The sequence below is a fragment of the Oncorhynchus masou genome, chromosome 21, assembly GCF_036934945.1.
Source record: "Oncorhynchus masou masou isolate Uvic2021 chromosome 21, UVic_Omas_1.1, whole genome shotgun sequence".
Lineage (NCBI taxonomy): Eukaryota > Metazoa > Chordata > Actinopteri > Salmoniformes > Salmonidae > Oncorhynchus > Oncorhynchus masou.
In genome coordinates, this window is record NC_088232.1 from 2702045 (window position 1) to 2728657 (window position 26613).

The following is a 26613-nucleotide window of genomic DNA, read 5'->3' on the forward strand; positions in this document are numbered from 1 at the left end:
TAAGATTCACCAGAGCAGAGCACCACATCAAGAGACACTTGGGTAGTTGTTTGATGATCAAACTCCAATTCAATTTATTCCCCAAACAGTCATCTGGAATTCCTTCAGTTGAATTTTTAAGAGGTTTCTTTTAACTGTCAAGCTGATTTTTTTTTAAAGCAGCAGGATGGCTATTTACGAGGAAGAAAGGATCAACTTCTCTGTTGACAAACTGAGGGGTTAGAGTGTTAACTGCTTTAAACAAAAATCCCCTGAACAATAAACAAGCAAGTGAGATAAATATATTTATAACAAGAAAAATTGTCTTTAAAAAAAACAACGCTCATTAGTCGGTAATTAAGAACACAGCGTCATGTAAACAATCATGGTTAGACTTAGTAGCTTGATGGAATCCTATGGGCATTCCTTCTTACGCAATCTGTTAATTACTGAAATGGTTTACCCGCCTCAATTTTAATAGAATTCTAACTGTGGGATGATAAATAAAGTTAGTATCTAGAAAGCGTAGTGGAAAACTTGTCTCTCATTAAGCCTCTCATTAGGTCGAGCAAGTAAATAACAGGCTTCGGGTTCGAGAGGATAATTTGTACAATGTACCTTTAACAAGTCTAAGTACAAGTAAATCGTTATATTGAGTCTCGAGTGAAAATCACAAATTAATTTGATCAAGATTATGATCTACTCACAGTACAGCGAGGTCATACATTTAGTATTAGCATGTGATTCCAGCACCATGCTCTTACGAACTGAGTGGCACAGGACCACGTATCAGTACTTACGGATGTAACGTTGGGGGGGGAGATTAGGATGCCTTGTGAGATTTTGTCGGCGAGTGGGTAACCCGACTCCAATATCTGTTCTATCAGCTGCCGTGCAATCACTGGAGAATAAACTGGATGAGCGCCGTTGAGAATATCCTACCAACAGGATTTTCAAAAATGTAAAATCTTATGTTTCAACCGAGTCGTGGCTGAACGACAACACAGATAATATACAGTTGGCTGGGTTTTCCGTGCATCGGTAGGGCAGAACAGCTATGTCCGGTAAGACGAGGGATGGGGATCTGTGTCTATTTGTCAATAACAGCTGGTGCATGATGCCTAAAATTAAGGTAGTCTCGAAGTATTGCTCGCCTGAGATCGAGTACCTCATGATAAGATGTAGACCACACTAAGAGAAATCTCACCTATTTTTTTTGTAGCTGTCTATTTACCACCATAAACTGATGCTGGCAATAGGACAGCACTCAACGAGCTGTATAAGGCCATAAGCAAACAAGAAAATGCTGATTCAGAAGCGCTCCTAGTGGTCAGGGACTTTAATGCAGGCCAACTTAAATCCGTTTTACCTCATTGTCACATGTGGAACCAGAGGTGAAAAAATAAATAATTTTAAACTCTAGACCACCTTTACTCCACACACAGAGATGCTCTCTCTCATTCTCCATTTGGAAAATCTGACCATAATTCTATCCTCCTGATTCCTGCTTACAAGCAAAAAGAAGAAAAAGGAAGTACAAATGACTCGCTTAATAAGGAAGTGGTCAGATGATGTGGATGCTACACTAAAGGTCTGTTTTACAAGCACAGACTGGAATATGTTCCGGGATTCATCCAATGGCATTGAGGAGTGCACAATATCAGTCACCGGCTTCATCAATACGTGCGTCGATGACGTCGTCCACAGTGACCGTACATACATATCTCAACCAGAAGCCATGGATTACAGGCAGCATCCGCACCGATATGAAGACTAGAGCTGCCGCTTTCAAGGGGCGGGACACTAATCCGGACCCTTATAAAAAGTCCCGCTATGCCCTCAGACGAACCATCAAACAGGCAAAGCATCAATACAGGATTAAGATGAAATCGTACTACACCGGCTCTGACGCTCATCAAATGTGGCAGGGCTTACAAACTTTTGCAGACTACAAAAGGGAAACCCAGCCGCGAGCAGCCCAGTGACGCGAGCCTGCCAGACAGGATGAATGACTTTTATAATCGCTACGAGGCAAGCAACACTGAAGCATGCATGAGAGCACCAGCTGTTCTAGAGGCTTTCCGTAGCCGATGTAAGCAAGACCCTTTAAACAGGTCAACATTCAAAAGCCGCGGGGCTAGACGGATTAACAGGACGTGTACTCCGAGCAAGTGTCTTCACTGACATTTTCAACCTCTCCCAGACCGAGTCCTTAATACCTACATGTTTCAAGCAGACCACCATAGTCCTTGTACCCAAGAAAGCAAAAGTAACCTGCCTAAATACTACCACCCCATAGCTTTGAAAGGCTGGACATGCCTCACACATCAACATCATCATCCCAGAAACCCTAGACCCACTCCAACAGAACAACAGATGATGCCATCTCAATACTGCCCTTTCCCACCAGGACAAAAGGAAAAAAACAGCCTATAGGGAGGAGGTCAGGACAACAACCTCTCCCTCAACATGAGCAAGACAAAGGAGATGATTGTGGACTACAGGAAAAGGAGGGCCGAACATCACTCCATTCACACCCCCTGTATATAGCTTCATTATTGTTATTTTATTGGTTGGTTAAGGGCTTGTTAGTTAGCGTTTCACGTAAGGTAAGGTCTATTGTTGTATTCGAAGCATGTGACAAATAAAACGTGATTTGAAACATGGACATGTCCCGTTTTCTTTTCTTTTCAATTGAACCTTTATTTAACTAGGCAAGTCAGTTAAGAACAAATTCTTATTTACAATGACAGCCTACGAACAGTGGGTTAACTGCCTTGTACAGGGGCAGAACAACAGATTTTAACCTATTCAGCTTAGTGATTCGATCCAGCAACCTTTCAATTACTGGCCCAACACGCTAACCACTAGGTTACCTGCTGCCTCTATTCATCACAGGGGCGCTGTACCTAGTACCTACCCTACTTGCATTAACTCAGTGTTCAGATGCCATCTGGGCTGACCCCTGGCTGTCAAACAGGCATATAAAAAGGCCTCCCTCCCCCAGAAGGGCCTTGGCTGCCCCTTGGGCATTGTCTGGAGAGGATCCAGGCCCAAAATGGAGCTGAACAATGCTGGTGGCATGTGTGGCGAGACACACACAGTAGCGGTCTATGCGATGTCTGTACATAGGCCTACACACCTCATCCACATAGAAATTAAGACATTTGCAAGCCAGGCAGCAAGACCCAGGCTGGCCCCCTCCCTCTCTATGCCAGAACACAGAGGTGTGTCATTGAGATCACCAACCGAGGGTTCCAATTGTTCACATGTTCAAAAGTGCCCCCCCCCCCCACAGAGATTAGGGCAGTTAAAGGGTACACACACACCGGCAGGCAGTCAGTCACAAGGCGGCTCAGTCACCATGGAAGCCTAATCTCCTGTTCTGTCTAATCCACCACCCCAGATGGTTTATGGGGGATTTATTGTCAGGGCTAATGGGGAATCCCAGAGAAGGGAAGTGCATATGCATATTCCACATAAATCATCTGTGATGTGGTGTTGAGACTAAAGGTTTAGAAAACAAATACATATCAAGGAGGATAGTTTTATGATATCATAAGCCATCTACCAGTCTGACCGATGCTAGTTTATGTTAAGCCTATTGCAATGAACTAACCTTGTCCTTTAAATATACACACAGTAGACAAACTGCATGACAGCGGCCAAACGGACAGCAGTCATATCTAACCCCTACACATCCACTACGGCATTCATGAACCATCACGCTGTAATACTGTTTGATGGAATGCCTCTTTAATTGCTTGGAACAGAAAGGCATCTGTTGTAGAGAATAGAAGTTGATCAGAGCGCTACAAGCAGGTTAGTTACAGGTTTCGTTAGAGGTCATTTGAAGAGGTCGTCAGTGGTGTGGAGATCGTTAATGCACAGCATGTGAGTAGTCATGGAGCGGAGGTTAAATCCCAGAATTCACTGTACCTTGTGGGAAACATGACCCCACTGGGAGAGTGCTTTCTGTATCTGACTCTCTGTGTGTGCTTTCTGTATCTGACTCTCTGTGTGTGTGTGTGTGTGTGTGTGTGTGTGTGTGTGTGTGTGTGTGTGTGTGTGTGTGTGTGTGTGTGTGTGTGTGTGTGTGTGTTAGCAGCAGAGGAACTTGGCAGGCAGTCAGGTTGAGAGTGATGAGAGTAAGAGGAGGAAGAGAGGGTCTAATTCAGGAGCCTCTCCTAGCCCAGGCCATGTAGTTCAGAGAGCCACAAGCCCCCATCTGTCCCCTTCTCAAGACATGCCAGGCAGAACAGCTTACTGACACATTCCTCCACACAGGCAGCAGCCTACTCAGACTTTAACACAGGGCCGCTTCTACATACCAGCCCCGTGTTGGTTCCAGCACTTCCACACCTCTCACAGTGTTTACTGTATCACACATACGTCCATCCCGCCGTGATTCAAAACACTCGTATTCCAATAGCAAAGCCCATAAAGCCTAAAGATGCACTGCAATCAAGGCTGTTTCTACATTCAGGCCTGATGTTGGGAGCAACACTTGAACCTCTCACAGTTTGCCATCTCTGCTCAATCACATACACCATTGACCACCACACCACGATTGGAAACACTGGCAATATTAGTATAGCATATGACATAGCACAGCCTTATTTAGTCTTCACACCGCTAGCATGCACATAGGCTTGTTTACAAGCACTTCTCCTATCCCCGGAATATAGGATATTTGACCCTGTTCAGTTCCTCCTTATTACAAACAGACCGACGAGTCTCCAGCTGTGAAAATGTATCAGGCACACTCCAAAAGGCAACACAAAAGGACTGAACACACTCTGTTGGGGGGACGGGGGCTTGATCACCAGAGGCACTAAGAGATATTGCCAGTCTAAAATACCCAACTGGTTGTCATGAATTCTAAAACGAGAGCTCTCAGTCAGAGAACTCCAACAGCTTATTTTCTACATTAAATATTTATTTTCTCTAGCGGTTTGGCTTCTGGAGATTTAAATTCTGATGGCATATTCTCGACAATGAAAGAGCATTCTCGTCATCCCACTAAAGCCATACTTCAGGATCTGCCTGCCAAGGACATCTCAACAAACAGTGAGCCAGAGAAAGACACTCGTCTCAGCACGTTACACACTATAAAAACACTGGTATTATCAACTAGCTTTAGACTCAGATCGTTCCTCCTGAATACATATTGGAACTAAGAATCAAAGTTTAATCCATGAGTAACTCTTTCTCGGTACTAAAAACCAGCGATTCTCAACTGGTGGGAGGTTTTGAGTGTGTCGCGGGTGTCTGAGCAAACAATAAATACTCCAGTCTGAACTGAAATGACTTCAACCAGGTATTAGGTGTGTAGAAATTATAATGAACTTACATTTATTATTTAAAATCGTTTAACAATTTTTCTTCAATCATAATATTTTGAATATAGAACTATTAGCAGCGCTGTGTTGGTTGATTTTGTGGTCTCAAGCCAGTGAGTTAATTAACATTCTTCATCAAGAATATGGGCCTCATTTAATTACTGACAATGAAGGAGGTGGGAACATTGTTCCCTAGTCATATAACTGCTACATTTACTACTAATATAGAACTCAAAATAGTTTCCAGATTGTATATGTGATTATTTTTTGCAATACTGCTATTGGGTCGCGACAGAGACAACCTTGTGCAATTTGGGTTCCGAGGCAAAACCAGTTGAGAACCACTGCTATAAACTGATGTCTATGATTAGATATAGGACAATGCCTGCGGGGGCAGAGCTAATCTAGATAACCAGGGCATCGTCTGACATCTACTCAAAACTATGTCCATTATCACAGCCTAGGCTCTTGTACAGTAACTTTTTATCTAACCTTTATTTCACTGATTGCTGGTGTTGCTGGCCATTTGGCGCTAACACGGTGAGAACCGGGGGGGGGCATGACTTTGGGGTCGTGCTGTGACAGAGACCGAGGTCAATTGCTCACGGCCAGTCGTGGGTCTGTGGGAATTCTGGGTCTTTGCGTTTAGTCTCCTTGCGTCACCCACCCGTGGAGAGATGTCTTTTCTTTCAAAACAATAACTAAGGAGGATGGAAGTAGGGAGCATGTGGTGGGTTGAACTTAGCCATGACCAGAGCTTCTGGGCTGGCAACTATGGGGGAATTCAGAGCAGATGTGCTGTTCTCCAGTTCTATTTCTCCCAACCTCCCTCTTCATAAAGACGGACTGTCTAAAAACACATGTTGGAGTTTACGTGTTCTAATGTTCTAAGAAAGTCTCCAAATGTAACGCATAACGAGAAATAACAAATACTCTACGAGAGATGAAACTTGATTGCAGGGCAATCTGAATCCCCAGCTGGACGTTAGCTTTCCTCAAGGTCCGGCAGCAGTTCAACTTGTGTCTTGTCGCAAAGTCAGCACAGGCAGCAACACCAGACAGTCCGACACACACGAAGCAAATTGAAAACGCTCGACACTTGTGGAGATAATTGCATGAGAAGAGAAACATAGCCGATCACAACATCTCCACATCAATATACAAATACTTCAGAGAGCAGGTCACTCCGTTACAGACCATTACATCACTGATATTGAAATGTGTAACCTTCCAGGATGAAGAAACTGCAGCCGTTAGCGGTCCTGTGAGGCCACTGCTCATAGCCTCCTAAGACATCAGTGTCAGCTGGCGCGCCGGTACCCACCACGCACAATCGAGATCGACAGTTAGGTCAAAGTATTTCAGGACAATGTTAGCTGTGTATAAGTCAAGCACAACCAGTCGTCTCGAGAAAACCAACCTAGAGAAACACACACACACACACAGCAGTAACAACTCCACACATGCTCACCAGTAGCAGCGCCACCTTCTTCATGGTGCGATTCCCCATTGCAGGAGGAAGACTGGTCAGGCTGGACTGGAGGATGAGGAGCAGTTAGTTCTAGAGCTGTTCAGTAACAGTGAGACAGACAGACAGGCCACTTCCCTGTTGTTGACAAGCGTTACTGTCACAGCTCCCCCGCTTGTGGCTCGCTCGGATGTGAATGGATTCGCTGCTACAGTAGCTCTCCCTCCCCCTTCTCTCTCTCCATCTCTCCAAGGTGTTTGACTGCTACAGCTCGATCACGCTCACAGGAGAGAAGGGGGTGGGTTGGTATGGCAAAAAACAACAACATGTGGCACACGTGTGAAAGGTGAACAGAGCCACATGGCCCGGCACAACGAGACACACTCCAGGACTGCCTGAAGGGAAGCACCACGCGGCCGAGCCTAAGTTACATATGTTGCATAGAACAAACATGCCTCTATTGACTTGCAGAATAAGGAATCATGTCTCTATTCATGGTATTAACTTCCATCTGCAGCGTGCCAGAACGTTGGCCTACGGAACGAGGCCCAGGGCTGCCCGGGGGAGGCACAGCGAGCTCCAAACCAAGCTCCAGCCCACTTGACACGTGCCCGAGGACAAAACGGGGATGGATTCGTGTGACAACGGGGGGGGTGACGCACATTCATCCTTCTCTGTAGTGATAAGTCTAGTCCAACAAAATGGTCTGCTGCCTGGTCTCCTCGTCTTTCAGGGGGGGCTCTGTCCTTGTAGCGGAGGGCTACCTCGGGTCCAAGGCTACCAGGTGGGCCGAGTTTGTCACTTTAATGCAGTTCGTTATTTCTCCAGACTAATTAAAGAGTGATTTCCGAGGGCGGCGGAATAGATTTCCCTTCACGGGTTTCCTGGGTGATTTGAGAAGAGCAGCGGGGAATGGATGACCTGTCAGTCCAACACAGCACTGTGTCGATCGTGTTACCAAGACAGACGGCAAGCTGTGGTTATACGAGGACACACTAGAGTAGGTGGGCGGCCAAGCACTGGGCTGGGTCCTTGTTGAATGCTCCAGTCTCTCAACTGACTGAGCTGGACTTGAAGAACTACAGGCCTGCTTAAATGGATACCTAAGGGCCTCATTGCCAATATCCCGATCTACTTCTCCAGAGACTGCTGGTAGCTACTCGTCATTACGCTGACGCTATTTAGCATTGGCTCGCAAAACTACCGCCAACTCACACTGGACAGAGACATAAATGACACAAGTTCATCCGACTATGGGAAGTAGATAAAGGGCCTCATTGCCAAAATCCCGACATATCTGAAGTCTTACAATCAGAAATATTATTTGAGTCAACAACCTCAGTTGATTGACAACCCATAACCTGATATCAAATTAGAGTAGAAGTAAAGCTCAGCTGAAGTTAACACAGTGGTGCTCAACAACGACAGAAGCGTCGCTGGGAACAATCCTTCAAGACACTCAATCTTCACTTATGGATCCTCAAAATAGAAGGTACGGCTTCTTGAAGTCAGCACCGTTGCTGCTTCGACCAAGAGGGAATGTCACAGACACAGGTCAGGCATGCAACCCAAGAAAGGTTGCCAGCTACTGCTGTATGTCAATAAGCACAAGAACATTCTCCCTGTATGACCTATGCATTGTAGAGTATAGAAATAGAAATGGAATTACTAGACATTCTATCTATGAAGATCAGCTGCATTCAACTCTTACCGTACGAGGTTCAGAGCCTGCTGGTTTTCTGTTCTACCTGATAATTCATTGCACCCACCTGATGTCCAAGGTCTAACATCAGTCTGATTCGAGGGGAACAAATGAAAAAGAAAGAAAAAACACAGTGGGACTGGCTCAGAGGTCCAGAGTTGAGTTGAGGGTTCTAGACCTTCTCATAGTACCTATTACAGTCTACTGTAAATGTTCTCTTAGAAGTTTTAATAGGCCGATATGCTATAATTGCTTGATATGGCATTAACGCATTGCTGTAGCATTGCAAGTTGACCACAGAGACAGCATGATGGGGTACAGATGGGGTACAGCTAGCGAAGTGTAGAGGGTATGTGAAATAGCATTTCAAGACCAAATCGCATGCCTTTTTATTGGCATTTTCAAGTCAAGAAATTAACTCCATGAATTTAAAAATGTAGTAACTTCTTTTGAACACAAGAGGGAGCCATTGGATTAGAAATACAGTACTGCTCTGTTAAGGACTACGAGAGTTGTGGATCACGTTCAGTATCAACAATTGCTCATGTCATGCCTGGAGGCAAGGGTCGCTCGATTATTAGACGCTGTTAGAGGTTCTGCACATGTCTGAAAGGGTCTGCTTTGAAACAGAGCTGGGCTGCTTATCGCCACCTTCTCAGAGATGTGGAAAAACAAGGAGCATAACTTACTTTGATCCTATTCACACAATACTGTCCCTTTTTCTATGTACATTAAGACCATCACATTAGGGCACACACAACAAACCACAGGTTAGTGATGTCACAATACCAGAAATGTCATAATACTAGATACCAGCATGATACCAAGGGGAAAAAGATGGCCTATTAGACATTCACAGCATGCTACTTGATCCAGACAGATCTTTAGGAGTTCAATATTTTCTTTATTTAACGAGGCAATATCATTACATTTGACATAGATTTGGATTATACAATCAATTTGACTTTGTTTTTACCAATCTAACTACATAACAGAAAGGTCATCATTTATTTGAATGGTAAATCTCTATTGATAAATTGGGGAAATCAAGATCGAGCCTTGGCCTAGTCACAATACAGGTGTGTGCACGCATTGAGTTATTGTTTAGGCTGATTTCACAGGGCTACAGATGACAAACAATCTGTTACCCTTCCATTCGGGACTTATTTTATTGTACTGATCAACAACATTTGCATTGAAGAAAAATATTTGATAAAATGTGTGCGTTCTCTTTAAGGCCCATGATGTCATTCACTCAGTTTGGGGCTCTGGCAAAGACAATATTGACTGGAAGATGAGTATGAGTGGGGAGCTAATGTGATGCAGCCCAGACTCCCAGGGAGTGCACTGGTTCCTCAGGCCAGGCTAGAGCTAGCAATGAGGAAGCGGACGAGGTACGATAAGGCGATGTCGACTGCGCTGATACAGACTTGATCCTCTCTCAAATCAGAAGATGGCGTGAGACATTTGACAGAAGAACGAAAGTAACATTCCTAGTAGAGAACCGTTTTTGAAGGTTCTAGTATCTAGTAAGTTCTGGTATACTGTGAAACATGAACACTGGTCAGGTCTTACCTTCTTCTTGATGGGTGAGCTTTGGTGTTGGCACCCCGAGGACTGGTCCAGGATGTTGTTGGGGACAGACGCATCACTCCTGAGGGAGGGTGAGTGGAGGCCATCCTCTCCTTCCTCCTCCTCTTCCTCCTCCCTCCCACTCTCCTCCGAATGCTCAAAGTCATCACTGTCCTGGTCCATCTCCTCCTCGTCCTCCTCATCCCTCCCCGTTCGCTCTCCTCCCTCTGTCCTTTCCTCCTCCTCCTCCTCCTCTCCCTGCTGGCTGCCACTGTTGTTGTTCTCCTCTTCCTCCTCCTCGTCGTCGTCACCCCCCCCCTGTTGCCGTCGCTCCGCCTCCCACATCCACCGGCCGCCCTTAGTCACTCCTCCGTTCACCTCGTTGGGTACTCCTCCTCCATCCTCCCCCTCTCCCTGGGGTCCATTCTCCCTGGAGGTCCACGGCTCTTCCACTCTTTCCCCCCCTGCCGAGGCCGCAGGCTGGACTCTGGACTGCTGGTGTTCTTGGTCCTCCACCACCCGGTTCATGTGCTCCTCCTCGTCGGCCTCCTCTCCAGGCTGCTGGCCCTGGGGCGTCCGGGCCGAGGAGGAGGCGTTACCTCGCTGGGCCCCCGGGCCCCCTCGCCGGCCCCCCAGGCCCCGCCTGCTGCCCCCCGACAGCAGATCCTGGTTCATTTCCAAAAGCCAGCTTGCTACCTCCTGGACCTTCACTAGGCTGTCTGAGGAGGAGAAGGGCTTGGCATTCTGTAGGAGAGAGATACGGCACGGGCGAGACACAGGGGGGGGGGGGACAGAGAGGGGGGAGGAAAGAGGAGATATTAGAGTTATCCATCTCATACACATAGACAATTGCAATGCTGACGCTCACCAAAATAAAGTGGAAATAACCCCTTCATCTTTTATTCATAATGGTAGAAATAAAACAAAGCATTTATGCTGGGAGATGCTTGAAATGGTTGCATTTTGGTGGGGAGACAATAGAGGAAAGCTTTGGCTTTGGATCACACAGCACGGGGCTTGGAACTTCTACAATAACTAACTACCAAGCCTCAACGTGACACACACACACAGGTATTCTAGCCTCTGACACAGCCCATGAACACAGCCCATCTGTCATGACATGAAAGCAGCAACAATCCTGGCTCCATATGGAAGAATCCAGTCCAAATACTGTTCTTAACCATTGGGGTAGTTTGGAGTTGGATGGCGGCTGTGGAACGTTGTTCAGAATGAGAAAGTCCAGCTCTGTTATGTTTAGAGCTGTTTATCATCCGAGGCTGCTGGTCTACCAACAGTGAATCTGGTGGTTCCCAGAAACTTTAGCCTAATCTAAATAAATCTAAATATGCTGTGCTGAGGAATTTAACTCTCGTCTTGGTAAACATACTGTAGGCTTGTGTCAGACAGCTTGTTCATGCTGTTTGAAGCCTGCCGTTATTCACAAAACTATAGAAGTTAATCACGCAAGCATGATATGATGTGGCCTGTTTGTGCCATCTTGCCAACTCCTACTGGCAGCACAAACAGATCTGGGACCAGGTTGAGGGTGTAAGCCTACATCAGAATAGAAGGCCATGTTAGCTAGTTAGATGACAGGGACTCTGTACCCGAAACTGATGGAGCAAAGTTACCCAACATGACTCCGCCTTCACTCTGAAGCCGAAGTGTCAGAAAGCTCATTATGTACGGCCTGAATATGAGAATGAGTTTGGTAAGACAAGTGAGGGACTGAGTGAGGGACTGAGTGAGGGACTGAGTGAGGGAGAGGAGGAGTGCAGGCTAGAGGAGAAGGAGTGAGGGAGCAGGGAGGAGTGCAGGCCAGGGGAACAGTGGAAAAGCTCCATCCCAGCCATGTTGTTTCGTTAGCCTCTTGGGTGATCACAGCGATGGTCTATGTGGCAGTCTAGAACAGGACACATTCACCTTGCCCAGGCACGCAGACAAAGTTGAACCTGAATGAGTTCACTCAGAGCCATGCATTTAGAGAAATGCATGACTGAGTTCACGGTCAGTGTCCCTCACTCTTATAGGAGATTACAGTAGGAAGGTTCTGTCTAACAGACACACACACACACACCAAACCCATCTATCACCTGGTGGAAAATGGCCTAGCATAACCTACATGCCATCCCCTCCTTTTGAAGTCGGACACATTGTCTCCTGTTCCCCAGGAGAGGCGACCGTTTGAGAGACTGGACCGCCTCCACTGACACCAACAGGAAGTGAGTGCACTCCGTTAGAACAGGAATAGACCCGGCCTGCCTGTGAACTCCATTCAGAGGACGAGTCAATCTGACAACGGCTGACAGTGCTCTTGATAAACTGGATAAACTGGCAGGACACAGACAGGACACAGACAGGACACAGACAGGACACAGACAGGACACAGACAGGACACAGACACTACGCCAAAGCAATGAATCAGCTACTGAAAGAAGAGCCAAGAGAGAACAGGAATCTGTAGCCAGGAATCTGTAGCCTAAACATGGGGTGTCAAGAACATTATCATCATTTTATTTTTTTACCTTTACTTAACCTTTACTTAACTAGGCAAGTCAGTTAAGAACAAATTCTTGCCTTGTTCAGGGGCAGAACGACAGATTCCACCTTGTCAGCTCGGGGATTCGATCTGGCAACCTTTCGGTTACCAGTCCAACGCTCTAACCACTAGGGTACCTGCCACCCCTTATAGCCATAGATGTGACCAACATGTGAGAGCTCAGATAGTTTTTAATCCGAATCTAGCGTCAGAAACATCCTTGATGTTCATTCTGAGAAAAGGTATCCTCTTCCAGTACTTGACTGAAGAACCAGCAGAGGGAGTACTTGTACAGAGTCCCGCTGAAATCCCATTCAAATCAACCAGAGAAGACTTCCAAAACCATAGGTCAGAGTTTCCAAAACTCCTTCCTGGGGACCCTAAGGGGTGCACGTTTTGGTTTTTGCCCTAACACTACACAGCTGGTTCAAACTAAAGCTCGATTATCAGTTGGTTATTTGAATCAGCTGTGTCGTGCTAGGGCAGAAACCAAAACGTGCACCCCTTAGGGTCCCCAGGACAGAGCTCGGGAAACCCCATCATAGATCATTCATCATAACGTCGACACCAGAGATCATTCATCATAACGTCGACACCAGAGATCAGTCATCATAACGTCGACACCAGAGATCAGTCATCATAACGTCGACACCAGAGATCAGTCATCATAACGGCGACACCAGAGATCAGTCATCATAACGGCGACACCAGAGATCAGTCATCATAACGGCGACACCAGAGATCAGTCATCATAACGTCGACACCAGAGATCAGTCATCATAACGTCGACACCAGAGATCAGTCATCATAACGTCGACACCAGAGATCAGTCATCATAACGTCGACACCAGAGATCAGTCATCATAACGTCGACACCAGAGATCAGTCATCATAACGTCGACACCAGAGATCAGTCATCATAACGGCGACACCAGAGATCAGTCATCATAACGGCGACACCAGAGATCAGTCATCATAACGGCGACACCAGAGATCAGTCATCATAACGGCGACACCAGAGATCAGTCATCATAACGTCGACCACAGAGATCAGTCATCATAACGTCGACACCAGAGATCAGTCATCATAACGGCGACACCAGAGATCAGTCATCATAACGTCGACACCAGAGATCAGTCATCATAACGTCGACACCAGAGATCAGTCATCATAACGGCGACACCAGAGATCAGTCATCATAACGCCGACACCAGAGATCAGTCATCATAACGGCGACACCAGAGATCAGTCATCATAACGTCGACACCAGAGATCAGTCATCATAACGGCGACACCAGAGATCAGTCATCATAACGCCGACACCAGAGATCAGTCATCATAACGGCGACACCAGAGATCAGTCATCATAACGGCGACACCAGAGATCATCCATCATAACGTCGACACCAGAGATCATCCATCATAACGTCGACACCAGAGATCAGTCATCCACTATGATCACCATGAGTAAGATGCTTACGATGATACTGGACCAGTATAACGGTCCATAGACAGATAGCAGCCTACGCTTCATTAAGGCAACCTGTATGGCTGCTAATGAGATCATAGAAAAGGTCAAAGGTAACGGGTGAGCAGCAGAGGCGTTACATGCATAGAACTGGAATTACATTGTGCTTTTTACCATTCTAGTATTTATATTTCTATGGTTATAAGGGCAGTGTTAAGAAATAAAACATTTGTCAGCGTTAATCAGACAGCGGAAACAGTGGGAGGTCGATACAAGTTCTATAAGCCAGCAACAGCCCTGGGAGAGCGCACACACACACACCACACACAGTTGGAGCTGTGGTGTGTAATGACAGGATGCCATTAGGTTGTGTGTAACAAGGTAGAAGGTGACAAGAATAAAATGGCAGCACTCAGGACAAGAGGGCCAGACTCTCTCCATAGCATATAATGTGGCACAGAGCTTGCCCTTCTGTAGGAGCGGGGCCCATTCAAACATGCCCAACTGTTGCTTTACTGTTATGGTTAGACCTATTCTTTACTGAGCAGGTGCCTCTAGTGGTGCCTACACAACACAGGTACCTTTCAGCAGCAGTTAAGAAAACACATAATTATCCAGCTGCACATTTACTACTACAGCAATAACCTGGAAGTACGGAGCCCCAAGGGAACAACAGCTGAGTAGTGGCGCGGGCTACCTGGAATTTCTATCAGTCACAAGTACCTGCTCGAGCTAGTTTATTTCCTAACCAAATACACATGACTATTTCCTTCTTCAGATGTATTTTTCATTTTGGGCTTGTTTTATGATTAGCGGCAGCTTCTCGTTTGATGACTTCAACCTTGGACAATCAACGGGGCTCCTCCGGCAACGTTTAATCAACCTCCAATTAACGTAAGAGAATGTTTTCCGACCGCCGTACCGACCCAGTGCTTTGCTCGTTAGCGTAACCCCTCTGATTAATGTCGTCTCCAACAGGAGGTGAAATGTTAGTGCTAATTAGACCACCCAATCAAGAGAGAGCCCAGCCAGAAGTCGGGCGGAGGTTAGAGTTTGAGACCCTGGCTGGTGTCAGTGTCTGGTATATTGCTTTAAACACAGAAGCTCTCTCTCACTCTTCCCCTCCCCCTGCTTGATGTAATTGAGGATGGTTAAAGCGTTCGTCGTTTCATGTTTGGCTTTGATCTGTTGGGCCCTAAAGCCTGCTGTGAACACATTGCTAAACATCAGCCACAGGGGCAGGAATTACAGTACAGCAGAGGGATTATCCAGCGCAGGGCAGATCCAGGGGTTAATGGAGGGCTGCAGCAGGGCAGATCCAGGGGTTAATGGAGGGCTGCAGCAGGGCAGATCCAGGGCTGAATGGAGGGCTGCAGCAGGTCAGATCCAGGGCTGAATGGAGGGGTGCAGCAGGTCAGATCCAGGGCTGAATGGAGGGATGCAGCAGGGCAGATCCAGGGCTGAATGGAGGGGTGCAGCAGGGCAGATCCAGGGCTGAATGGAGGGCTGCAGCAGGGCAGATCCAGGGGTTAATGGAGGGGTGCAGCAGGGCAGATCCAGGGCTGAATGGAGGGGTGCAGCAGGGCAGCACAGCTGGGGGACTGATGGAGGAAGCTATTAAAACGCTGGTTAGGGGAGGTGGAGGGGGGAGTCGATGCACCTGTTGGGAACCGTGGGAAAATACACTAAGTCCTAAATGGCACCCTCGTCCCCATATAGTGCACTACTTTTGACCAGGGGTCATAGTGTTCTACGGGACAGGGTGCTATTTGGGACGTATCCATAATGTGCTTAACTTTTCCTGGAAGGACGCTTGATTGGTCGATGTCCCTCGTCTTTATAGGAGCAGTTGGACAATGTTGCTGTTCCAACATGCCTTGCACTGAGGCTATTTCCGTGTGACTGAACAGATGTGCTTAGACCTTAAGACTGTTTGTGCTATTGAGAATATTACTAACTTAAATACTGTTCTCTCTCGCCCACCCTTCCTGCCTGCCTCGCTCTCACACACTTCTCAATGGAACATGACTGAGCCACTCTCTCCGGCCAGTGACATACTGCATCTGTAAATATGTCCTGAATGACGCCCCATACTGGCCATCAGCTCTCTGGGGACACAGGCATCCAGGCATGGGGTCACCCCTGTAACCCCTCAATGCCCCCCAGGAAGGAGGGTTTCCCAGTACAATAGGGCTTGGGAAATGACCTTAATCTAGGCAGGGTTCCTCCATTTCATTCCGTCATCCACTCTTCACTGGTTGTGCTCTAGCTCGACAGACTCCTGGTGGGAAGACGGTCTCATCTTTAACCCCTGACACTCCAGGGAATTGGCTTTTATGGATAGAGCTAAACTGGACTGTTTCTTACAGAAGAAATATGGTAAGAGTTTGCATAACCATGGTAGCAATTAGAAATTAACAGTTTGAAGATCATGGGAAAATTAGACTAAAAAGGTGAGAACAGCAGCTCACCCGACAAGACTAAATCCAAACATTATGATTTTGTGTGCCTTCCAAAAATCCAAAAATGGTCCATTATAAATCGCAATCAGGGCAGACATCTGAAAGCGTGTTCCATTGCCGACATGACTAGATAAATGACAAAATCCGATTTTACAGTGTTCGGCTTTCACAAAGCAATTCAGAGAAGCAGATCGTCATTTTGGTGCACAAAAAATGGTGTCGCTTGCATTGAGATGTGTGGTCCATTGCAAAATGTTCTTCACAATACAACATAGGTGTTTATTCTGTTCGGGTAGAACGCCAAGTAGTCTTGCAACTGTACATCAAAGTGATCAGAAATGATGACAATATGACGTGACATTTTATGTGGAAATGTAAAGTGCACATTTGGATACAATTGCTTGGCTTGCTTGTATGACATCAAAGCTGTATTTGTTATAATCCTCAATGTCTCATCTTTTAAAATATATAGTCCTCGTAATTTACAGCATTTCCTTCAATCAGACGTTGGCCCAATTAGCGGGAGGGATGAGGGCAACTTCTTGTCATGTGCGCGGTGCTAAATTTCAGAACAGCTGTGAGTCAAATCTGTGAGTCCCATCCAGAGCAGTGAAGCACAGAGCCAGAGCTCTGACGTCACGTATATAGCATGCTACTGTAGCGCCACTACGTTCTAATTTAGGTGTCGGCCAGTAGTCAGGCTGTCTCTATAATACTAAGCTAGCGATGTCTATTCTCTGATGTCAGGGTCTTTGACGGTGGGGGATAGGGGATACTCTCTCTGGTGGCGTGGGCACCTGTCACTAGGCAACTCTGGGGATCAGAGAGGTGACCACCTGACAGTCTCCTCACCACATCACTGACCAAACAACCCCCAGCCCCACGTATCACTGAACTGTGCCAATTAGGCCTACTAGAGTAAAGCATCGTACTTAGTGACCTAAATAATGTTTAGTTCTCAGAAACGCCTGTAGCAAATGCTTGATTTAAATAAATATATCCTGAGAAAGTGGCAGATGGTGATTTCTCCAAGTGGTGTGTCCACTCTAGTGCATCAGATTTACAGCAAACAGCTTAACTAAAGAGGGTAAAGCCTTGAAGGTCCATTCAGACTGGTCAGCTGTTCTGGATTGACGAGTGCCATGGGGGCAGAATGGGATGTCCGTTTGGATCGACACAGCAACAAATGACGGACACGCAGTCACACACACACACACACACAACTTGGATACAGCAGTTGGTTTCCACAGGTGACGGTGCTGAAGGAGTTCAAATCTAAATGTGTCACGCGCCGAATACAGCAAGTGTAGACCTTAACGTGAAATGCGTACTTACAAGCTCTTAACCAACAGCAGTTCAAGAAGAGTTAAGAAAAGATTCACCAAATAAACTAAATTAAAAAAAAATTGAAAAAACAACAATAACGAGGCTATATACAGGGATCACCGGTGCCGAGTCAGTGTGCAGGTTAGAGGTCATGTGTACATGTAGGTAGGAGTGAAGTGACGATGCATAGATAATAAACAGCGAGTAGCAGCAATGTAAGAACAAAATGGGGGGGGGGGGGGTCAAAGCAATAGTCCGGTGGCCATTTGATTAATTGTTCAGCTTACGTATGGATGGGAGATAGAAGCTGTTATGGAGCCTTTTGGTCCGAGACTTCACGCTTCGGTGCTGCTTGTCATGTGGTAGCAGAGGAAACAGTCTATGACTTGGGTGACTGGAATCTCTGACAATTTCATGGGCTTTCCTCTTGACACTGCCTATTATATAAGTCCTGGATTGCAGGAAGCTTGGCCCCAGTGATGTACGGGGCCGTAAGCACTAGAGGTCGACCGATTATGATTTTTCATCGCCGATACCGATGATTGGAGGACCAGAAAAGGCCGAAAGCGATGAAAATCTGCCAATTTTTTATTATTATTATTATTATTATTATTATTATTATTATATGAATGATGGTGTTGAGGTCATGTTTGGCCACGCAGTTGTGGGTGAACAGGGAATACAGGAGGGGACTGAACACACACCCCTGAGGGGCCCCGGTGTTGAGGATCAGCGAGGCAGACATGTTGTTGACTACCCTTACCACCTGGTGGCGACCCGTCAGGAAGTCCAGGATCCAGTTGCAGAGGGAGGCGTTTATTCCCAGAGTCCTTAGCATAGTGATGAGCTTCGTGGGATCTATGGTGTTGAACGCTGAGCTGTAGTCAATTAACAGCATTCTCACATAGGTGTTCTTTTTGTCCAGGTGTGAAAGGACAGTGTGGAGTGTGATTAAGATTGCGTCATCTGTGGATATGTCGGGGCAGTACGCGATTTGGAGTGGGTCTAGGGTATCCAGGTGCATGCTGTTGATGTGGGCCATGACCAACCATTCTAAGCACTTCATGGCGACCGACGTGAGTGCTATGGGGCAGTAAATCATTTAGGCAGGTTACCTTCGCGTCCTTGGGCACAGGGACTATGGTGCCCTGCTTGAAACATGTAGGTATTACAGAGTCAGTCAGGGAGAGAAAATGTCAGTGAAGACACTTGCCAGTTAGTCGGCACAAGTCCTTGTCCTCGAGTGGTAAGCTCGTGTCACTGGGCAGCTCATGTCTGGGTATCCCTTCGTAGTCCGTAATGTTCCACTGGATGTCAGAAGGTGAATTCACCAATTTGTAAGTCGCTCTGGATAAGAGCGTCTGCTAAATGACTTAAATGTAATGTCTTAAATGTTTTCAAGCCAAATCCGACGAGCGTCAGAGCCGGTACAGCAGGATGCAATCTTAATCCTGTATTGATGCTTTGCTTGTTTGATAGTTCATCTGAGGGCATAGCGGGATTTCTTATAGGTTGTCACATTAATGGTTTATTTATCAGGCAGGAGATGAGCAACTTAGCAGCACAGGAAAGAGCGGTGTTGCCGAGAAGTGGACTGTGGGTATGTAACAGCCGATATCATCAGTCTCTTAGTCTGCTCATTGTTAACGCTCCTAAAAGGTGCACATCATTGGAAGTGATAACAGCTTGCAGAAACCTTGCAATGTGTTTTTCAATTTGACCTTTGACTAGTCATGGACGTGAGCATTTCTTATTGTTACCATGTACCACTGGCAAAATGTGACGAGCATGACACGCCAAAGCCATGTTCGATTCAGATGGACACATTGATATTCCGGTCGAGCGATACTCGTCTGCCAGACTGAAAAGAGGGCAAGGCCAGAAAGACAGGCCGGAATAGCATGTCTCATCCAGTTTCCCTGAACACTAATCATTCCATAATGGATGACTGATATCTACTTTCAAATTCAGCACCGAGTGGGACAGAACTCTCTCCAGTTAACATGGTCTCAGACTGTTGGGGCAGCAAGTGGGAGACAGCAAGTGAACAGATAAGAGGGGTACAATGCGTGCCATTTTCCTCTTGCTTCCTCCCTATTATTACTGTGGCCAATGCTTCTTTGGCAGGACATTTGTCTGAGGAAGCTGGGCCATGGGAGACTGCAGAGCTTCTAAACTACTCCTGCCAAATGGCGTACACACCGCACAGTACACTGCCCTGAACTGTCACTGTTACTAGCCGGCTACCACCCGGTACTCTACCCTGCACCTTAGACACTGCTGCCCTATGTACATAGTCTTTCAACACTGGCCACTTTAGTAAATGTTTACATACTGTTTTACCCACTTCATATGTATATACTATATTCTAGTCAAGGCTCATCCTATATAATTACTGCTGTACACACCTTTTCTATTCATATATTGTCCATCATGTCTATACACCCCGTCATATACATATATATTTCTATGTATAAATTAACTTTATTTGATGTGTGCATTGTTTTGTATTGTTGGGTATTACTGCACTGTTGGAGCTAGAGAAACAAGCATTTAGCTGCACCTGCGATAAGACAGGCAAAATAAGTGTGCGTACGCGACCAATAGAATCAGAAAACAAGCCGTTTCTGTGGTTACCGGTAAGCTTCCCTTTAAAAGAAATGTTTCAGAGCAATCATCTGTCCAGCTCACCTCTAGTGTCTGAGCCACTGGATGAATGGATGATAATGAAAGTAAAGGATGAAGTAAAAAAAAATACAAAATACAAAAAAAGGGACTAAAGTTCTCATTTCAAATCATTCTGTTTCCTGTAACATTCACAAGATCTGGGACACACAGATCCCCTTGCTTTAGCCCACTGACAAAATGAGACACCAGCCAAGTACATTTCTCGAGCCACACTTCACCTCCTGCAGAGACACAGTCGCAGGCTACACACACACAAAAGGAAATGAATGCGCTTTGTGTTGTGGAGCTGCATGCGCCGGCTGGCATTGACAAAGTGACGAGTGGATAGATGGCCGGCCATTTTGTGTCCGTTTCCCTGAAACTCCTTTTCTTTGTGACCTCCAGGAAAGAAACTGGGTTGGCTGAGTGGCTCAGTGTGTGGATGCCTGGCTCTCCAAGTCTCAAGCGCTGTGGTGGACACTAGAGCATTAGCATCATCTCAGATTGCAGGGCTCCCTCTGGGACCTGTATTTCAGAGCTGTGAGCTCGACAGAGGAAGGCTATGAATATCTGAACCCGGTATGCCTCCTATAAGGGAATCGTCAAGGTTCTGTAGTTCGGTTCTTAAACATCACATGAAATATGCTTTGTTATTGTTGCCGAAAACAATCGCGGAGGAACACACACAACAAGAGCGCATATCCGCGAGAGACAGTGACGTATTGAATCACAGGAGGGATGAAGGTGATTATTTCTGGTTCATTTAGTGACACCCCCCCCCCCCCCCCCCCCCCAAATATATACTTCCCATTCACAGTGAGCCAGTATAAACTGTGTATCATTAGGCTTGACTAGTTGAAATAAGCCTCTACAAAGCGTGGACCACCAGTGAGACACCTCCACCAGCTAGCACTATCGAGGGATTTTGCTCTAGGTTGAGGTCAGAGGGTGAGAGCAGAACGTATCCCTAGGAAGTGGGTGATGCGGGTGTGAGCTTGGTTTTCCTGTGGCAAAGAGTGACTCACAGCCCAAATGGGTACTGTACAGAGTCTCATCTCATACAGGAAACAGGTAGGATGAGGTCACTAGGACCAAAACAACAACAACTGCCTGGCAGACTTCCTGTTCAGACTGTGGCAACCTGCCCGTAGGTGGTAGAGGGTAAGAAAGCAGCATTTATTTCCTTATTAAATAACAGAAATGGCAGAATGCTTCAGTTGCTGACAGAAAAAGTTCTACTTTTTTTTTTTTTTTTTTTTTTTTTTTTACTTAACTCTTATTTGAGGTAATTGGTGGAGGTGTATATGAAAAGTGTAGAAGTAATTCTATTGCTGTGGTGGGAACTAAGTTACCTCCATCAGCAGAAAACTCCTGAGGAGTAATCTCAGCAACATCCCAAATTCCATTACCATGTGCTTTAATGCGATTTAAGAGACAGAACTGACACAAGTGGGAATCCCCCGCGGCAAAACAAATGTTTGTCATTCGTAATATCCCCTAGGCACATTGCAGTTAGTCTTCATCCACAACTTTGCTGGATAAACACAAAAACACAAGCTTGCCTTGCTTTCTAATAAGCCTACAGATGGTTTCAAGTTAATACTACAGTTATGGGATTTTAGACTTCAGAATATGGCTATTGCAACAAACAATATTGGCATGCTGGCATCCTGCTAAATGAAAGCAGAAAGCAGGATTATAAAAGGCTGAAATCGTATAGGATGATAAAATACTTCTGGCACAAAGAACTGGAAAAGAGTCCTTGAACGCTTAAAACAGAAGCCATTATCTCAAAAGGCTGTACATATCAGAGCATCTTGCAAGATGACCAAGTGAAAGCAGAAACAGAACACTATTAGAGCTTAATCATTAAGCTTGGGGTTTTATGCTCTTCCTATCAGACCACAATTGCATGGGAACTTTCACGGTCTCTGTTTAATGGACAATGAGCGAGAAGCAATAATGGGGCTGTAACGAGCTGGTATCGTTCGAAAATATGCTTTGATTGCGCTCTGAAAAAAAAAAGAAAACACGAGCCAGCCATTGGTCTCTTTATCGACCAACAAAAAGCTTTTTCTCCATCCACAGGAATAATATAAATGGGTCTTAATGTTTAGAGTTTAAGGCCGGGTCTTGTTAGTTAGACCAGAGCACAGAACTGTGGCAGCTGGGACCAGCACCCAGTGTAGCTGCTGATAACAGGGGATGTTGGGCTTCTGTGGCGTGCCGTGCCAAGTCTGGAGCTCCGGAGACAAAGACACAGCTGTGTGCGGCACACCCAGTCACAGTGCCCTCATCTGGGGGCACTTCAGACCGGCAGAATGCCCCTATGGTGGACTGCTGGGCTGCTTCAGGCCGGGCCAACTTCTCCATGGGCCATGAGGGGTGGCCAACGGGTAAGCACTTGTGAAGGCCCTATTTTGCACAGCGGGCAGTTGGTCAGGCCGCCAGCTAACATCCAAACAGTGGGCATGCTCTCCCCTCGGCAATCTCCCTGTGTTTAACACATACGTATTAGGCTCTCTATCCAACCGGCTGGCAAACTGCTGAAGGATTATTAGCCCAGTGAAGGGGATCAGTGAGTAAATGGCTCAATCTAAACAACAGCCACAGACATTAACCACACGTGGATGAGCTGTACTCATCACTACCTGCTCTTCATGGAAGATCGTTAGAAACTATTTTCAAACCAAATGGTTTTGAAGTGTTATCAGTAACAGATGTTTAAAAAAAAAAATCAAATCATTTCTGGGGAACAATTAAGTAACTTAATGTGATTTGTAATTGACAACATTGTCAAATTACAAATAGCTTCTTAGCAAAGATCTATTTCTCAAGCAAGAATTTAGCTAGGACTGTCTAGGAGTGGTCTGAGTGGGGAGGGGGAAACTAGCTGTTTTTGGCAGAGGTTTGGACCTCTTATTGGTCTATTAACTGCTGAAAACATCACCTCGCCAAAACAGGCTGAAATTTCCTGTAGTCTTTTCAAACAGCTCTTACACTAAATAGGCATTATCATTTCCACAGTGTTATTCCAACGACAGTGTGGGAATACATATAAAGAAACAGGAAATCACATGTCATTTTATCAAAGCTGGGGGTGGAAACAGTCCTTTTCTCTCTTGCTGAGGAAGTGGCGTATGAAAAGACAAACGCAGGACTTTTGGGACACAATCTATTCAACCACATATCGCCTACCATCCTCACGACCTGCTCTTTACGGAGCATCGGACACACGGTCGGTCAATCATTACAGACTTTGAACGTTTATTCTGACGCTTAATCCGTAGGTTAAGACAAGCCGAGACTCGCTGTGAAACATTCATAAAAACCACCAATAATTCTCTCCGGCGGAGCATGTCAAGCAAGTAGGTGGAGGGAGTTGGATCCTGCAACAATCAGCCTGTATGGGTCACATAAATGATTTTGAAAAACAAGAAGTTCTATTCTCACTTGCTGTGCTCAGAAGACGGCAGGCTCGAGGCAACACCACAGCCTACATACTGATCCTGAGTGTTTCCCTGTTGTCCAAAGGGGGGTTGAAATACCCCGCTGTGGTTGCAGGGACTTTCTCTACAGACTTATGCTAATACCTAAAGTGAAGTATGAAAAGACAAAAGCAGAGTTGGTGAGAGAGCCCATCTATCAAAGGATGACGAGGGTTACGGTGTTGTGACCAGTGAGACATGGATTAGAGTTAGAGAGCACATCCCCTTTGAAATGGCGGCAATAAATCAAACGGATGGGATCTGAACAGAGCAAAAAGGAGAGGAGTGGAACAACATTCACTATGAACTCAGGCCATAAAAAGACCACCAGCAACAGATAGCTGGAGGAGCCGCCACCGTATTAGATAAATAATACAAATGTACATTGATGAAAGCATAACCTCCCGACGTTCCATTGCATTGGTGACTAACTCCGTGAAAGGGGGGCGGCGGGGGGGGTGAAAAAAACAAACAGCAATCGAATTAAGTGTCAGACAGATAAATGCCAGATTTGGGCTGAACAAAACATGTTCCATGCTGAGAGATTAATTGTATTATGCAACATGCCAACTGCCTAATCAGTGGTAATAAAGGGATGTTAATATTTATAATTATGAATTTCTGCCCAGCCGCCATGGGCTGTTATATACAGGCCTTCTTTAGAAGCACTAATCCTTTAAATACAGAGCTTAGTGCTCAGTGGGACCTCCTGGGTCTACATTTCATTGCAGAGGCTATTAATCGATCTCTCTATTTAAAGCTGGTGCCCCTTGATGCCTCAAAAGAGGGGGAACTGAAACCGTTCAGACCTGTAAAAAAGGACGGAAAGAGAGGAATTATTTCTCCTCGAATTTGACAATGAAACACTTAACTCGATAAACGGATTAATAGTAGAGAGACGTTTTAATGTTACCTCTCATACCGTTTGTTTAACAACGCAGAGCTGTTTTAAAGAGAACTCTCCCTCAGTCAACGGTTGGCATGCGGGCAACAGATGAAAACCAACCAGACATCCATTATTTTCCTTTGCGGTACTTTCTCACCTTCCATCAGGACATAAATCTCTCCAAAGGAAAACAGGATCAATCTTGTACAAAGTGAAAATGGCCAACTGCCGAACCCAGCCCAGGCCGATCCCTGTGAAAACGGGAAGAAGCCACTCAGTCAATACCGGTAAACGACCAAAAACAATACTGGTAACAAGTGGGGAACTATGAAAAGGAGCCGAAAGCCGTAGGATAAGGGAGAGAAGAGAACAGGGTGGAGGCTAGTGATAAGGGTCAGAGCCCTAACTTCTTCAGTGGTACCCGTCGCCTCCTCTCCCTTCCACTCAGCTTTCTTCTTGTACCACCTTGGAGTTTGCTCCATTCCTCAAAAAGCTTTTTCTCCAATTGAGACGGAGCAGCAATCACTCAGTGTTAAACCACCAGGATGTCTGAAGGCATCCACTTAGAAAACAGGACAGTTTCAAAGCAAGCCCTACGGTTGGCAAGGCAACAAAGCTAGACAGACATTAAATCACCTGGTTCCATTACAACATCAATTACTGCAGTGCACTTCCAACAGCTCCGCATGCAGCCCCATAATGGGAGAAATAATCTTGGATAACCAAAAGCAAGGTCAGTCTGACCCAAACATACATAATCAATATGATTCTCAGTCCATCCTGTAATACTAGTAGTAATAGCTTAGTATTTTCTATAGTACTAGGATGGAATGCTAGTAGCTGACTAGCCTATAAGTCCAAGCACAGATTGTGAATGACTAGTACTTCCTCACTCCATTCTAGTATGCACACCGCATCGTTACACAGATAAGTCGTAAACAACAGAGATCCAGTCAAATCCATTGAAGTGCCCTGTCTATGCCATGGATGTGGGTAGGCACCGCGTTAGGCATCGTTACCTTGGGGGGCGGTGGGCAGCCGGTGGCCAGGCGCTGCAGCTGCTCGGAGGTACGGCTGCAGGAGAGGAGGTCTGAGCAACAGGCTGTGCGGCCCAGCCTCTTCATCAGAGAGGAGATGAAACTGCAGCCACAGCCACACATTGACTTGCTCATTAGTGGCCTCTCTGGTCCAGAGGAAAAGATGACGACGACAAGGGGAGAACGAGGGATGAGAGAGGGAGAGCTAAAGACTAATGCTGTCCTGTCGGGTGGGTCCTGCTTTAGTTTCCTTTCACAGTTGCTCCTCACAGCATTCGTTTAGTTCCCAGATCAAATAACTGCCCCATCCCGAGTCGCTCAACAGAGTCCTCCAGAGACACCCGACGCTTCCTGGTTCTCGTGTGTGTCAAGCCACAGGCTGCAATTGCAATGTCACTTCTCCAGTCAGTTAAACCTCTGATGGGAAGCAGGCTCCGCGGTCATGCCTGGTGGGAAGGCCGGAGGCAGCTCAACTCGCTACATATCGGCGAGGCTCAAGTCTGCCGCTACAATACGGATGCTCCAGTCCATTCCCCTTGTGACTCCCTCCTCCTTCCACTCTCTTCTTCTTCTCTTTGCAGAATCCAGACACATGCCTCTTCTCTGAGGCTCCTCCCTCTGCCCAGCTCACTCTGGAGCAGGATGCTGCTGGGGATACTGCCACTACTACCGTCTT

The 26613-nt window shown here is 46.1% G+C and overlaps 1 protein-coding gene across 3 annotated transcripts in view; it reads right to left on the reverse strand.

Annotated features, from left to right (window-relative positions):
- Positions 1 to 26613, reverse strand: part of LOC135507585 (F-box/WD repeat-containing protein 7-like) — a 214837-nt gene that overhangs the window by 120160 nt on the left and 68064 nt on the right. For 2 of the 3 annotated variants that reach the window (XM_064927117.1, XM_064927116.1), the window contains exons 1-2: positions 25920 to 25957; positions 10067 to 10807 (exon numbers count right to left, since the gene is read on the reverse strand). In XM_064927117.1, the coding sequence (XP_064783189.1) occupies positions 10067 to 10738 (672 nt within the window). In that variant the 5' untranslated portion in view covers positions 10739 to 10807; positions 25920 to 25957. Of the gene's footprint in view, positions 1 to 10066; positions 10808 to 25919; positions 25958 to 26613 lie in introns of those variants that run through there. The other variant, XM_064927119.1, reaches the window with a different exon arrangement.